General features: G+C 42.2%; 1 protein-coding gene across 1 annotated transcript; it reads right to left on the minus strand.

The window, feature by feature from the left end:
* Nucleotides 1-2,432: 2,432 nt before the first annotated feature.
* Nucleotides 2,433-10,984, minus strand: LOC103123634 (vomeronasal type-1 receptor 4-like). Its single transcript, XM_060171008.1, has 3 exons — nt 10,580-10,984; nt 5,614-5,644; nt 2,433-3,232 (listed from the first exon to the last, which is right to left on the minus strand). The coding sequence occupies exons 1-3, from the start codon at nt 10,982-10,984 to the stop codon at nt 2,433-2,435; spliced, it is 1,236 nt and encodes a 411-aa protein (XP_060026991.1).
* Nucleotides 10,985-14,655: the final 3,671 nt, after the last annotated feature.

A 14,655-nucleotide genomic window follows, 5' to 3' on the forward strand; every position in this document is an offset into this window, starting at 1 on the left:
AAGAAAGAAAGAAAGAAAGGAAGAAAAAAAAAGAAAGCAAAGAGGGAGGGAGAGAGGGAGGAAAGAGTATGCTGGCAGATGATAGAAGTACATAGCATAGTGGTTAAGCCAAAAGACTGTCATGTCTGAGGCTTCGAAGTCCCAGGCTCAATCTCCAGCACCACCATAAACCAGAGCTGCTCAGTGTCATGGGGGAGAAAACAAAGCATGCACGGGACATCTGTCCTACAGAATACTTTGTATTGAGCCTATATATGCCTCCCCTGAAACTCTGTTAAAATAATGTGATTGACTGTGTGTGTGTCTCACCTTATAATGCACTTCATCAGAATTAATTCATACTGGGCCAGTCAGTGGCACACCTGTTTCAGTGCACACATTACAGAAATACTTCGCACACATGAAAAAAACACATGCATGCAAAAAGTTCTGTGTATGCCGAAGTCCATGTTCAGCAAAGAAGCAATTATAGAAGGCAGACCTCCCACTTCCTGAACCTCATAATAACCCTGGGTCCATACTCCCAGAGGGATAAGGAATAGGAAAGCTACCAGGGGAAGTGATGGGATACAGAGTTCTGGTGGTGGGAATTGTGTGGAATTGTCAACATTTCCATTTTTTCATTCATTTATTGGGGGATGAATGTTTTACTGTCACCAGTAAATACAATAGTTTGTACATGCATAACAATTCCCAGTTTTCCACATAACAATACAACCCCCACTAAGTCCTCTGCCATCCTTTTCCATGACCTGAACCCTCCCCTCACCGACTCACTAGAGTCTTTTACTTTGGTGCAATACATCCAATATTTTCAATTTATAAATAAATTAAAAAGTTCTGTGTATAACTATGTTCATAGCAGCACAATTTGTAATAGCCAAACCCTTGAAGCAACCCAGGAGTCCAACAACAGAACGGTGGCTGAGAAAGTTTGATCTATATATCCAGTGGAATACTAATCAGCTATTAATCATGAATAGAGACGAGGTAATGGCACACCAGGTTAAGCACACACATTACAGTGCACAAGGACCCAGGTTCAAGCCCTTGGTCACTACTGGCAGGGGAAAAGCATCACAAGTGGTGAAGCAGGGATGCAGGTGTCTCTCTGTCTCTATATCTCTCCCTGCCCTGCCAATTTCTCTCTGTCTCTACCCAATAATAAATGCATAAATAAAATTTAAAAGAATGAATAATTTTAATGAAAAAACAATGAATAATTCTTCACCTCATCTTGTATGGAGCATGAAGGAATCATGTGGAGTGAGATCAGTCAGAAAGAGAATGATGAATATGGGATGATCTCACCCATGGAAGTTGAAACTTAAGAATGAAAGGGAAAACACAAAGCAGAACTTGGAATAGATTTGGTGTATTGCCTGGGACCCTGGGGCTAGGGAGGGGGAGTGTTCATTTCCTGGGACATGATGGTGGAGAAGGACCTAGGTGAGAGAGGAAAGTTACACATGCACCAACTACTGTATTTTAAATACTTTTACTTATTTATTATTGGATAGGGACAGAGAGAAATTAGAGGGGAGATGGAGATAGAGAGGGAAAGAGAAAGACAGACACCTGCAGCCCTGCTTCATCACTCATGAAGCATTTCCCCTGCAGAAGGGGACCAGGAGCTTGAACTTGTGTCCTTGAGCACTGTAATGTGTGTGCCTAACCAGGTGCGTCACCACCTGGCCTCCACAATTAACCGTATTTTACTGTTGACTATAACCTCTAATCTCCCCCCAATAAAGGAAAATAATTCATTAGGAACTTTATGGTATCTTTTTAGCTCTTTCTACTTGTTCCATATCCCCTCCCCTCCCCTGATAGCTTCCCTATTCTGTATCCCTCTGGGAGTATGGATCCAGAGTCCTCTCTTTCCCTAGTGGGGAAGAGCTCTGGGGAGGCAAGACTCTAGGACACATTAATGGGGTCATCTGCCAGGGGAAGTCCGGTTGATATCATGGTAATATCTGGAAGCTGGTGGCTTAAGAAGAGTTAAGCTACAAAGAAGAATATATCATTGACTAATCATGAACTTAAAGGAAATAATATTGTAGATGATGATTTTGGGTCTCTGTTTTGGAAAAAGCTTGTAGGTCTGTTTTAGCTATACTCATAACTGCAGGTGTCTCTCTGCCTCTCTGTCTCACTATCACTCCCTACCCTATCAGATTTTGGCTAACTCTATCCAATAATATTTTTTTTTATTTATAAAAAGGAAACATTGACAAAACCATATTACAAATCTGCTGCATTATGTTTGGGCTTTTGACTACATGCTCAATGTGTCCTTCAGTCCACTGGTCATTTCATTTACAACACTAATAAGAAAGCTGAGGTAATGAGTAACTCTCCATTGTGTAAACAACTACAATTTATATTTTAATCATAATATTAGGAAGTTTTATATTCATCATGTAGGCAAATCAGAACCTAACCATGCCGGAGTCCCTGCTCATGAGTAGAAAGGGACTGATGGCTGGGAAGCACAAAGCCATCATGGCAGCAATGTTCACCAGCAATGCGGAGGGCTGGTTAAGAAGACCCAGAAGAGTCTGGCAGATGGAGGAGAGGAGGTAGAAGAAGACAAAGGTGCTCACCAGGAGGAGGATGGTCCTGGTAGCCCTGGACTCAGGGGAGTGTCTGGAGGAGACCTTGTTCCTGTGAAGGTGCTGGACCCTCTGCTGGTGCCTGTGCAGGATGAGAAGCATGGAGACACTGGCCCAGAGCATGAACCCCAGACACACAGCATCTGTGAGAAACAGCAGGACTGTACACACTGAGTTTGAAGTTTGGCCGTGATAAACATCAGAATAGAATATAAAGACTTTCAAATCTGTGGTGTTTATTTTCTTCAATGAGGCACTCAAATATATGGGAAACATGACATTTATCGGCATTTCAAGGACCCAAGACAGGGAAATGAGGATGCTCATGTACCCGGGGGCTTTGTCCTTAAGCCCTGCCCACCTGGAGGTCCAGGGGCTTATGGTGATGGCCTGGAAGACACTCAGAAGGCAGGTGGTGCATAGGGACACTCCTCTTCCCACTCTGTGTAGATACAAAACAAGTTTGCATTCAATATCGCTGGAAAAATGCCTCCACCCCAAGGCTGCCATAGTGTGGGGCACACCTTTGAAGAGGAGGGTCAAACAGTTGGCAAAGAGTAGGTGCTTCAGGATCAAGTTAGTGGGCCTTACTCTGTGCTCAGTGAGGTGAAGAGAGATATACTGACAGAGGAGAGAGAGGTTCCCCAGGGCTCCTACTGCAACTTGAATGAGGAAGATCACTGCTAGTGCCACATCCCTGCCAATCATCCTCTGTGTTCCCAGGGATGATGCTTCTGTCCTGAGCAACTTCCTGTCTGGGGCAGGTGGTGTGGGCTGAATGGATGCTGTCACCCAGTCCTGTGTCCTCCATTCACCATTGACTCCACCTGGAAACAGAGACAGCATCATATTCTCTGAGGAGAAGTATTGCACGGTTTGAGTAACTCTGGGAAAGCTACTGCATAAAAGGGCAGAATGGCTACTCTCTTCCCTGATCCAGCTTTTTAGTCCTTTTTCCAACTGAGATACCATCTTCCCAGATAATACCCACAAGAAGAATGCCATTTTTTCATAAATGAATCTGTCTGAACTGGTCAAACAAAATGTTGATACCTTGCATAAACTTAGCCATTATATTAAGAATTCCTATTACTCTTTCAGCACTAACTCTTGGTTTTCTTCCCCTCTAACTTCTTGGCTTTTACCTCTTCTAGGACCCTTGATGGCTATTATAGTTCTGTTACTGATTTTCTCCTTGCCTCATTCAATTCCTCAAAAAGCATATGCATGGCATTATCAACGTTTCAGTTCAGAAAATTTCTATTCATCCCTACACTGCTCTTACTATGACAGACATGACATATTTTGCTGACATAGACCCACAGACACTGTTCATTAATAAAATTAAAAAAGAAGAGATGTTGGACTATGTGAAAGCATGGTAGAGCTTAGAGGAGCTCTCCCATCCTTGTATGGAGGTCTGGAAAGACACCCCACTTGTCGTCTCTTGTATAGGGATGAACTAAGAGAGAAGTCTTCCATGACTAAGTTTCCCATTGTTAGTCTCTCAAGCCCACAGAAATCCTACAAGACTCTCACAGTTAGTTTCCCCTGCTAGCAGGCCAAATGGCTGCCTGCTTGAGGTTCACTCAAAGTTTACTATAGTCAATAAAATTTACATGTTCACAATAAGTTCACCTTTTGATCATATAGGAGAACTTAGTGTATCATACACCCTTGCCAGTACCTTGGCAGTGCAACCCCCATATCTATTTCCTTTCCTTTAATATCTATCATTTTCATCATGCCTTGTCTCTTTCTGTTTCATCTCATTCTACTGGTTTAGCCACTATGTTTTTCTTAATACCTTTGGATAATTAAGATGCCATGGAAAACAATTGCCTTGACCTTTTGGTATTGAATCAATTCTTGTCATTCCTACCCCTCTACATTATAGGTGCAAGCTGACCTTTATGAAACCTGTAGATTCTGACATATGTGAAAAATATCCTTTATTTGTTTGCTATAAAACTCTGTGTTCTACCCTAAATAAACAGAGGTTCCTACAAGTATTTCTCCTGGCACTTCCTTTCTTTGTATGTGGTCCCTTGAACCAGTCGCAGAATGCCAGTGGTTTACATCCTGGTTGGAGGCACTCCACATGAATGCCAGCATTATATACTTTTCTTATATTTGGGAGCTACTTTCTGCCCTGGTCCAACTTTTTTTAGTTCTATTTCCAATTCTGACACCATCTCCCTAGACAATACCTTTGGTCTACCTGCAGGATAGCTGTTGTGCTTGGGCAAAAATCAGTAAAGTCATGGGCCCTTGAAATATGCCTAAAATAGACCCACTAGCCATTTCCAAAATAGACATGACAAAACTCATCTGCTATATTCTTGCCTTTAGGTTCCTGGCTATTAAACAATTTGTTATGCTTTGTATCTTAATGCTTTTTCAGACACCAAGTTGCAGATGGTACCATGATGCCAATTGGACTTCCCTGGGCAGTTGAGCTCATGTCCTGGAGCCCCACCACTCCAGATACCTTCCCTAATATGGAAAGATAGGGACAAGCTCAGAATATGAATCAACCTGCCAACACCCTGTTAAGAGGGGAAGCAATTACAGAAGCCAGACCTTCCACCATCTGCACCCCATAGTGACCCCCCATCCATACTCTCAAAGAGATAAAGAATAGCAAACCTTTCAAGACAGGGGATGGAATATGGAACTCTGATATTGGAAACACCCCTCTTGTCCTATGGTCTTGTTTTTTTTTATTTTATAAAGAAAAAAAAGAGAGAAATATATATCATATCCATTGGAAAAAATGTAGTGTTCATGCTGTGGAGAGAGCATTATGATGCAACAATATATGCAATCCTGAGGAACCCAAGATTCCAGTTTCAATCTTCAAGACAACCATAAGCCAGAGGTGAACAGTGATAACTGAAAAATAAATAACATAAAAAAACAAATAAATAAATAGAAACATAGCAGCAGCCCAGACAGTAGACATGGTAGCACCTTCCAAGGAAGTTCTCTGGAATATGGGGGAATGGCAGTGAAGAGAAAGTGGGAGACTAAAGCACTTAAGTCTGGAAGGCAAGTACAGAAACACGTGTCACAGGAACTGTGAAACAAGCCTGTGGGATGGCCTGTGCAGCGGCACACCCATCACAAATGGATGGTAAAGGAGTCTGAGGCAGAAACTAGATTACAATTATATTCAGATGATCTGTTTATACACTTACTGCTCACCAAATGGAAGTGCTGCTATGCGTGGTTAAGTAGACTTACTGGAGTGTACATGGCCGTATGCTAGGATCTGGGGATGTTGTGGATGTGAACACAGTGTAAAATGCTGTCTGTCATAATGTTCACTTCATCAGTTGAAATACCACATTCAGGGAATGATACTGGGAGATTTTCAGGTGTCTGGATAGAACATCAAACATAGCATAGCACCTAGTACCCCTGCTGCCATGCCCCCTCTCACCTGCTAGCTTCTCTGTCTGACTGGGAGCATGGCCTCAGTAGAACTGCCAGACACTGGATGTGTTCAGTGGGGACACAAGGAGTCTCTCTTCACTGCCTGCTCCATCCGGATGCAGAGAAGTCCTCTATTCAAGCACCCCCACATAAGTCACTTCCTGCCCAGGGCCAGGTGTTTCTCCTGGCTGGTGCTGCTCTATAGTACACTCCTGGAGGCATTCAGGCTGCACCTCAGGAACCATGAATATTGAGACTCTGATTCCTTAAGAGAAACTGAACTACAGGTTGGCCTAACCTGCATCCTGAAGCACCTTAAAGTCAGATTCCTTTATCCTGGACCCACTGCCCCCTTCTATGTCAGCAGGGGGACTTCCTGTTGCACTGTGAGTCTTTAGGGATGGCTCAGAGCTCCTCCATCCTCATGGCTACCTGCTAGCCCTCAGGGTCACCACCTCCTCGGTGGCTTTGGCACTAGTCAGGCTAACTCTAGACACTTAGACTTCAGGAGTGTAGAAGGCATTCCTGATGAGAACACCCACCATAATCACCATCTGGCTTTTCTCCAACAAACTCAACATCTCAGACAGAAACAGATCAAACTCACCAGACTCCTTCCCTGCGTCAGGACCGTGGGCTCAGAGCAGTGCTCACTATGGCAGGACATTCAGATGCCGGAGGCAGCCAGACCCTGATATATGGACTTTTGCTTCTGTCCCCCTCCCCTCAGCCCTGCAATTATCCTGTCACCTGTGGAGCCATGGGAATGAGGGCTGGGAGGGAGAACTTTCCTGAAAACTTTCCTCTGAGTTGTTAATTACCTAAATGCAATTACAGCTTTTTGGTCAGCACCCCTTGGGAGGCAGTGGAAGTGTTTGGCAGAGGGACTGTCTTTTCTCTGGTGCCTGGGGTGAGCTGGTCCCTGAGGAGGAGCAGGAAATGCTGAGTCTGACAAGTGAGGGTTGGTGGAGAGTTCATGAGTCTCCCTGGACCTTCCTTTCCCTGGGAGTGCTTCTTCCAACAAGAGAACTTCTCTGAGCACAAGCCAGGGACTGAGCTGTCAGGGAAGTTGCTAGAAGGTTAGTGGAGTGAGACTAAGAACTGGGAGAATAGTACAAGTGAAAAATAAAATGGCGTTTTTCTCTCCTCTCCTCTCCTCTCCTGGATCAACTAGGAATACCAAAGGAGACCACCCAGACCGAAACAAGACAGGACTAGAATGACCACAGGAACCTAGTAAATCACCCGTGAGTACAAACACGCGTGGCTGGTGACAGAGAGGAGAGAGGGGCCTAAGGAGAGATTAAGTAACTGGTAACAGTTGAACAGTTTATCAGTGGAGACACCACCTCCAGTCTGCTCCACCAACAAGGGGACAGCTGAAGGGAGGAAAGGACTCCCCAGAGACTCACCAAGTGCAACTCTCCATTGCTACTACTCTCAGAATATGGAGCAGCAACAGGGAGGGACACCAGGGGACAGAGATCTAACCGGGAAACTCAGGAGAAGACCTATACCTCTGTGGCATAGCTGAGGGGCTGTGAAAGTCTCTTTGCATAACCAATGGATTATCTCTGACACACCCTGCTTTATCTCTTGGTCAGGAGTCAGTGATTAAGCTAAAAAGCCTATTGATAGTTTAAAAGCCCTCAGGCACCCATAGCCTACAGGGAAGAAAAAAAAAGAGGCTTTTACATCACTGAGCTCCAACTCAGGGATTGAAAAAACTGTTAACTTCCACCACGGTAAAAGCTTTAATTAAATTACTTAGCCACAAGTCAATCCAGGCAATAGTGATCAATAATTTGAAAAGTACTGATAAAGGGAACTCATAACATAATATAAAATATATAAAATGGTTAAAACAACAAGAAAAAATATTGGGGACTCGAACCAGGACAAGAGTCCAGCTAAAAGTCCTCCAGAGGGTGAAGCACAAAACAACGAGTTCAACATCCAAACATTAGCTAAGGAAATAATAACAGGAGTGAGTAAAGAATTTGAAAAAATTGTAATCAGAAATGCAGGAACAACAAATGAGAATTTGGAAGAAAATTCTAATAATCTCATGGTTATTAGAGAACTGAAAGCTGAAATCGCTGAGCTAAGAAGGCAACTAGCTGAACAAGCTAAAACAGTATCAGAGCAGGGCAACAAAATAGATGACCTCCAGAAAGCAGTAGAGGGCAGAGAGAATAGAATCTATGAGGCTGAAAACAGAATTAGCAAGATTGAGGATGAATTAGAGACAACTAAAAAATAAGTAAGAGATCTCAAAAAGAGATTAAGAGATGCTGAAAACAACAGAGTCCTATGGGATGACTTCAAAAGAAACAATATATGCATTATTGGCTTACCAGAGGAAGAAAGAGAAGGAGAGGAAGAGAGCATTCTCCAGGCCATAATAGCTGAAAACTTCTCTAGTCTAGACAACTTCAAAGATATAAAGATTCAAGAAGCCCAGAGGGTCCCAAACAGAATTAACCCAGACCTAAAGACACCGAGACATGTTATACTTAGAATGGAAAGGAATAAGGATAAAGAAAGGATCCTCAAGGCTGCAAGAGAAAAACAAAGGAAAACCCATAAGATTAGCAGCAGACTTCTCCATACAAACACTACAGGCCAGAAGAGAATGGCAAGATATCTATCGAGTGCTCAATGAGAAAGGCTTTCAGCCAAGAATACTATATCCTGCTAGACTGTCATTCAGACTAGATGGAGGCATCAAAACCTTCTCAGACAAGCAACAGTTGAAGGAAGCAACCATCACCAAGCCTGCCCTGAAAGAAGTTCTGAAAGGTCTCCTATAAACAACCAGAACACCACAAATAGGACATATATCAAAACACTCTAAAACTCTACAAGAATGGCATTAAAATATCTTCAATCTTTGATATCAATAAATGTCAATGGCCTGAATTCACCTATTAAAAGACACAGAGTAGGAAGATGGATCAGAAAACACAACCCAACAATATGTTGTCTACAGGAAACTCACCTAACGCAACAAGACAAACACAGACTTAAAGTGAAAGGATGGAAAACTATCATACAAGCCAATGGCCCACAAAAAAGAGCAGGAACATCTATTCTCATATCTGACATGATAGACTTTAAAATAGATAAGATTAAAAAAGATAGGAATGGACACTACTTAATGCTCAGAGGATCAGTCAATCAAGAGGACTTAACAATTATTAATATCTATGCACCCAATGAGAAGCCATCTAAATACATCAAACTTCTACTGAAAGAGCTACAGCAATATATTAACAGTAACACAATCATAGTAGGGGACTTCAACACCCCACTCTCTCAACTTGACAGATCATCCAGGAAGAAAATCAGTAAAGACATAAGGTAGCTAAATGAAGAGATAGATAAACTAGAACTATTGGACATTTTCAGAGTCATTCATCCCAAGAAACTGGAATACACATTTTACTCAAATCCACATGGATCATTCTCAAGAATAGACCATATGTTAGGCCACAAAGACAGCATCAGCCTATTCAAGAGCACTGAAATCATCCCAAGCATCTTCTCAGACCACAGTGGAATTAACTAACACTTAATAATCAACAAAAGATTAGTAACAGTGCCAAAATGTGGAAGCTCAACAGTACACTTCTTAACAACTTCTGGGTCAAAGAGGAAATCAAGGAAGAAATCAAAATGTTTCGAGAGTTCAATGAATATGAACACACAAGCTATCAAAATATTTGGGACACAGCTAAAGCAGTCCTAAGAGGGAAGTTCATAGCTATACAAGCACACATTAGGAAACAAAAAAAGGCACAAATAAACAGCCTGATTGCACATCTTAAAGACCTAGAAGAAGAACAACAAAGGAACCCTAAAGCACAGAAGGACAGAAATCACTAAAGTTAGGGCAGAAATAAATAACATTGAGAATAGGAAAACCATACAAAAGATCAATGAAAGTAAATGTTGGTTCTTCGAAAGGGTAAACAAAATAGACAAGCCTTTAGCCAGACTCACAAAACAAAAAAGGGAGAAGACCCAAATAAATCGGATAGTAAATGAAAGAGGAGAAATCACAACAGACACTGCAGAAATTCAACATATCATGCGAGGCTTCTATGAACAACTATATGCCACCAAGCTAGAGAACCTGGAAGAAATGAATGATTTCCTAGATACCTACCAACTTCCAAAACTAAGTAAAGACGAAGTGGATAACATGAACAGGCCCATAACAGCTAATGAAATTGAAACAGTTATTAAAAATCTTCCCAAAAATAAAAGTCCTGGACCAGATGGTTTTACAAATGAATTCTACAAAACTTTATTTTTTTTAAATTAAAAAATTTATTCTGGAAATATGGTAAATCAAATTAATTCTTTTTTTTTCTTTCTTTCCTTTCAACTTATAACAGAGACACTAGGAAAATAAAACCATGTCACCATGGTACAACAGGCAGCAGGCCATGTATGTACCATGGTGAGGGGCACACTTCACCATCCGGTCGGCATGAAGAGCTTTCTGTTCCAGAAATCACCAATGCCTGCTGTTCGTGGTATGCTTTCTCAGCGGAGATGACAGGGGCATAGGTGGTCAAAGGGAAGTGGATGCGGGGATAGAGCACCAAGTTGGTCTGGAATTCTGCCAGGTCAACATTCAGGGCTCCATCAAACCTGAGGGAAGCAGTGGTGGAGGACGCTACCTGACTAATCAGGCGATTGAGGTTGATGTAGGTTGGTCGTTCAATGTCCAGATTTCTACAACAGATGTTAAAGGAGGCTTCATTGTCTATCAAGAAGTCACAGTCACAATGCTCCAGGGTGCTGTGAGTGGTGAGGATGGAGTTGTAGGGCTCCACGACAGCTGTGGAGACCCGGGGAGATGGGTAGATGGAAAACTGGAGCTTGGACTTCTTGCCATGGTCAACAGAGAGATGCTCCATCAATAGAGAGGTGAACCCAGAACCAGTTCCCCCACCAAAGCTGTGGGAAACCAGGAATCCCTGAAGACCTTCGCACTTGTCGGCACATATTTGCCCATTTTCTGTAGTCTTGACTTTTCTTTCTACATATATTATGACTTCCAAATGCCCTTTTTTTCCTCTTCTCTCTCTGGGTTCTGATGGAATTGAAGTGTGACCAAGATAGCCTGCAACCACTGCCTCTGTATAATGGATATAGCAGCGTCTTCCTTGCCTGTGATGAGCTGATCAGGGTGGAATAGCTGGTGGTAGGGGCCATTGCGAATTTCATCAATGACTGGGTTCCAGGTCTACAAACACTGCCCTTGGAACACGCTTGCCAGTGCCAGTTTCACTAAAAAAGGTGCTGAAGGAGTGATTTCCATCCCCAGTGGACCTGTTACTGGGCATCTGGCCATCAGGTTGGATGCTATGTTCCAGGCAGTAGAGCTCCCAGCAGGAATTGCCAATCTGGACACCAGCCTGGCCAACGTGGATAGAGATGCACTGACGCATGACTAGGACATATAAGGCTCGGGAGCACTGGAGAAGGCAGGTGATGTTCTCCCACAGACAAGCTGCCAAGGAATCTGGGAATAGATGCAACCTCTACAAAACTTTCAAAGAAGAACTAATACCTCTACTTTTAAAAGTCTTCCAGAAGATTGAAGACACTGGAATACTCTCTGCCAGCTTCTATGAAGCCAACATCACACTAATACCAAAAGCAGACAGGGACACAACCAAAAAACTAAACTACAGGCCAATATCTCTGATGAACATAGATGTGAAAATATTGAACGAAATTCTAGCCAACCGGATACACCAGTATATTAAAAAGATTGTTCATAATGACCAAGTGGGGTTTATCCCAGACATGCAAATTTGGTTTAATATACGTAAATCAATCAATGTGATCCACCACATCAACAAAAGCAAGACCAAAAACCACATGGTCATATCAGTAGATGCAGAGAAAGCCTTTGACAAAATACAACATCCCTTTATGATCAAAACACTACAAAAAATGGGAATAGATGGAAAATTCCTGAAGATAGTGGAGTCTATATATAGCAAACCTACAGCCAACATCATACTCAATGGTGAAAAACTGGAAGCATTTCCCCTCAGATCAGGTACTAGACAGGGCTGCCCACTATCACCTTTACTATTCAACATAGTGTTGGAAGTTCTTGCCATAGCAATCAGACAGGAGCAAGGAATTAAAGGCATACATATTGGAAGAGAAGAAGTCAAACTCTCCTTATTTGCAGATGACATGATAGTATACATAGAAAAACCTAAGGAATCCAGCAAGAAGCCTTTAGAAATCATCAGGCAATACAGTAATGTGTCAGGCTATAAAATTAACTTTCAAAAGTCAGTGGCATTCCTCTATGCAAACACTAAGTTAGAAGTAATTGAAATCCAGAAATCAGTTCCTTTTTCTATAGCAACAAAAACAATAAAATATCTAGGAGTAAACCTAACCAAAGAAGTGAAAGACTTGTATACTGAAAATTAAGAGTCACTACTCAAAGAAATTGAAAAAGACACAAAGAAGTGGAAAGATATTCCATGTTCATGGGTTGGAAGATTTAACATCATCAAAGTGAATATATTACCCAGAGCCATCTACAAATTTAATGCTATCCCCATCAAGATCCCAAGCACATTTTTTAGAAGAATAGAAGAAGATCTGAAAGGGAAACTAAAAGCAGGACCTGATCAAATTGTAAGTAGGGCACCAAAGTAAAAACCCAGTGGTGAGGGGTAAACATGCAGCTTCCTGGGCCAGTGGGGGGTGGGAGTGGGCGGGAGGGATGGGTCACAGTCCTTTGGTGGTGGGAATGGTGTTTATGTACACTCCTAGCAAAATGTAGACATAATCAGTAGTTAATTAATTAATTAATTAATTAATCAGTAGTTAATTAATATGAGATGGGGGAAATCAATTGTATGTCTCAAAGTTTCCCAAAAGACAAACTGAATCTTTTTAATATATAGGCTATGTATTTGATATGCGGACTCTCTCAAAAGCCTAGACCAAGTAGATTAGAAGCATCCAATAGCACAGCTATATACAAGATACTGGATACTGTACAGCAAACCATAACAAAGGGACTTTTCAAAGTTAACCCAATTAACAAATAATGTGATGACAGTCTTTATTACTAAATTATTAAAAAAAATAAATCTTAATTATTAAAAAAAAAAATGGCATGCCAGCCATTTTGGTTGAATGAGATGGGCCAGAGTACACAGGGTATTCTAACCAGCTTATCAGTCTCACTGCATCAATTCACCCCCCCCTTCTTCTGGTAGGCTTCACCTTCTTTAAGTTTCTATTTCCCTGTTACAGTATCACCATACATATCTTCTCATTGCCTTGCTTTCTTTTTTCTTATAAGGAGATATTGGTTTCATTGTCCAGCTGTGCTGCCTTCCTCTGCACAGTTACCCCTTTAAAACTTGTAACTGAGACAATAAAGTGTTCTGTCCACTGCCATGGTGACCTGAGCTAGTTTGTTGTAGTGTCTGCTGCCATGGTGTGCTTGAAGACCACTCAGTGAGCTCATCCCCTGACACAAGGTCCCCTGCTCTCCGCCCGTCTCTGGTGGCCTACAGACCTGGTGGTGACATGGGAGCTGGGCAGACCCATTCTCTCAAGGAACCTGATACCCCTCCTGCTCCCTCTCCTGGCTTTACAGTCCTGGACCTTGACTCAAACCTCAACACACTAGGGTGATGGGATTTAATTCTGGAGTCTCAGGCCTGGCAGTCCGGAGCTCTACTATTTACTGATTACCTGGCCCTGCCAGTGCACGCTTCTCTTATTCCTAATGATCTTCTACAACAAAGAGAAGTTGTGAATGGCATGCTCACTTCACTACCCTTCAGTGAGATAAAGATTTTGGTCTCCTTTCATTCTTTGGAGAATGCCCTTCACGTGTGTCATCTACACAGGCTGCCCTTGAGTCTAAGAATGAAAGCCATGGTTAGATGACACAAATGAAGGACATTCTCCAAATAATGAGTGTACTTTCTTCAAAATTTTCAGTGTCACTGAAGGGAGAGAAAGAGAGGTATCAGCTCTCATTAAGCAAATTAAAGAGCCAAGCTTACAAATGTGTTGCTTGTACTGTTCCTGGATCCCAGATGCATAAAAAAAAAAAAAGTAGAGTGCAAATTCAGACCTACAGGGATGCAGAGGTCACATAGCCTCCCATTCTGAATATAGGCCCCAGATCAAATCAATAGGGTTTAGAGTCAAAAATATTTATACACCTTTCCCGTATTTGGGAGTTACTCTCTTGCAGATCCAGATTTCTAGCCCTTTTGCCAACCATGACATCATCTCACCAGATAATACCTTGGTTCCACCTGTATACCAGACGTCAAGCTCAGGCAAAAGCTAATGAAGTCATGGGCCCTTTGGAATATAATTAAAATAGACCCACTAGCTTTTTCCAAAATGGAGAGCCCAATCCCCATTTGCAATATTTCAGCCTTTAGGTTGATATTTAGTCAACAATTTATATGGCTTTATATGTAAACTCTTTTTCAGCCACCAGTTTCCCGATGCTACCATGATGCCAACCTGACTTCCCTGGGCAGACGACTGCACCAGTGTATCCTGGAGCTCCAGTTCT

The sequence above is a fragment of the Erinaceus europaeus genome, chromosome 2 (assembly GCF_950295315.1).
Source record: "Erinaceus europaeus chromosome 2, mEriEur2.1, whole genome shotgun sequence".
Taxonomy (NCBI): domain Eukaryota; kingdom Metazoa; phylum Chordata; class Mammalia; order Eulipotyphla; family Erinaceidae; genus Erinaceus; species Erinaceus europaeus.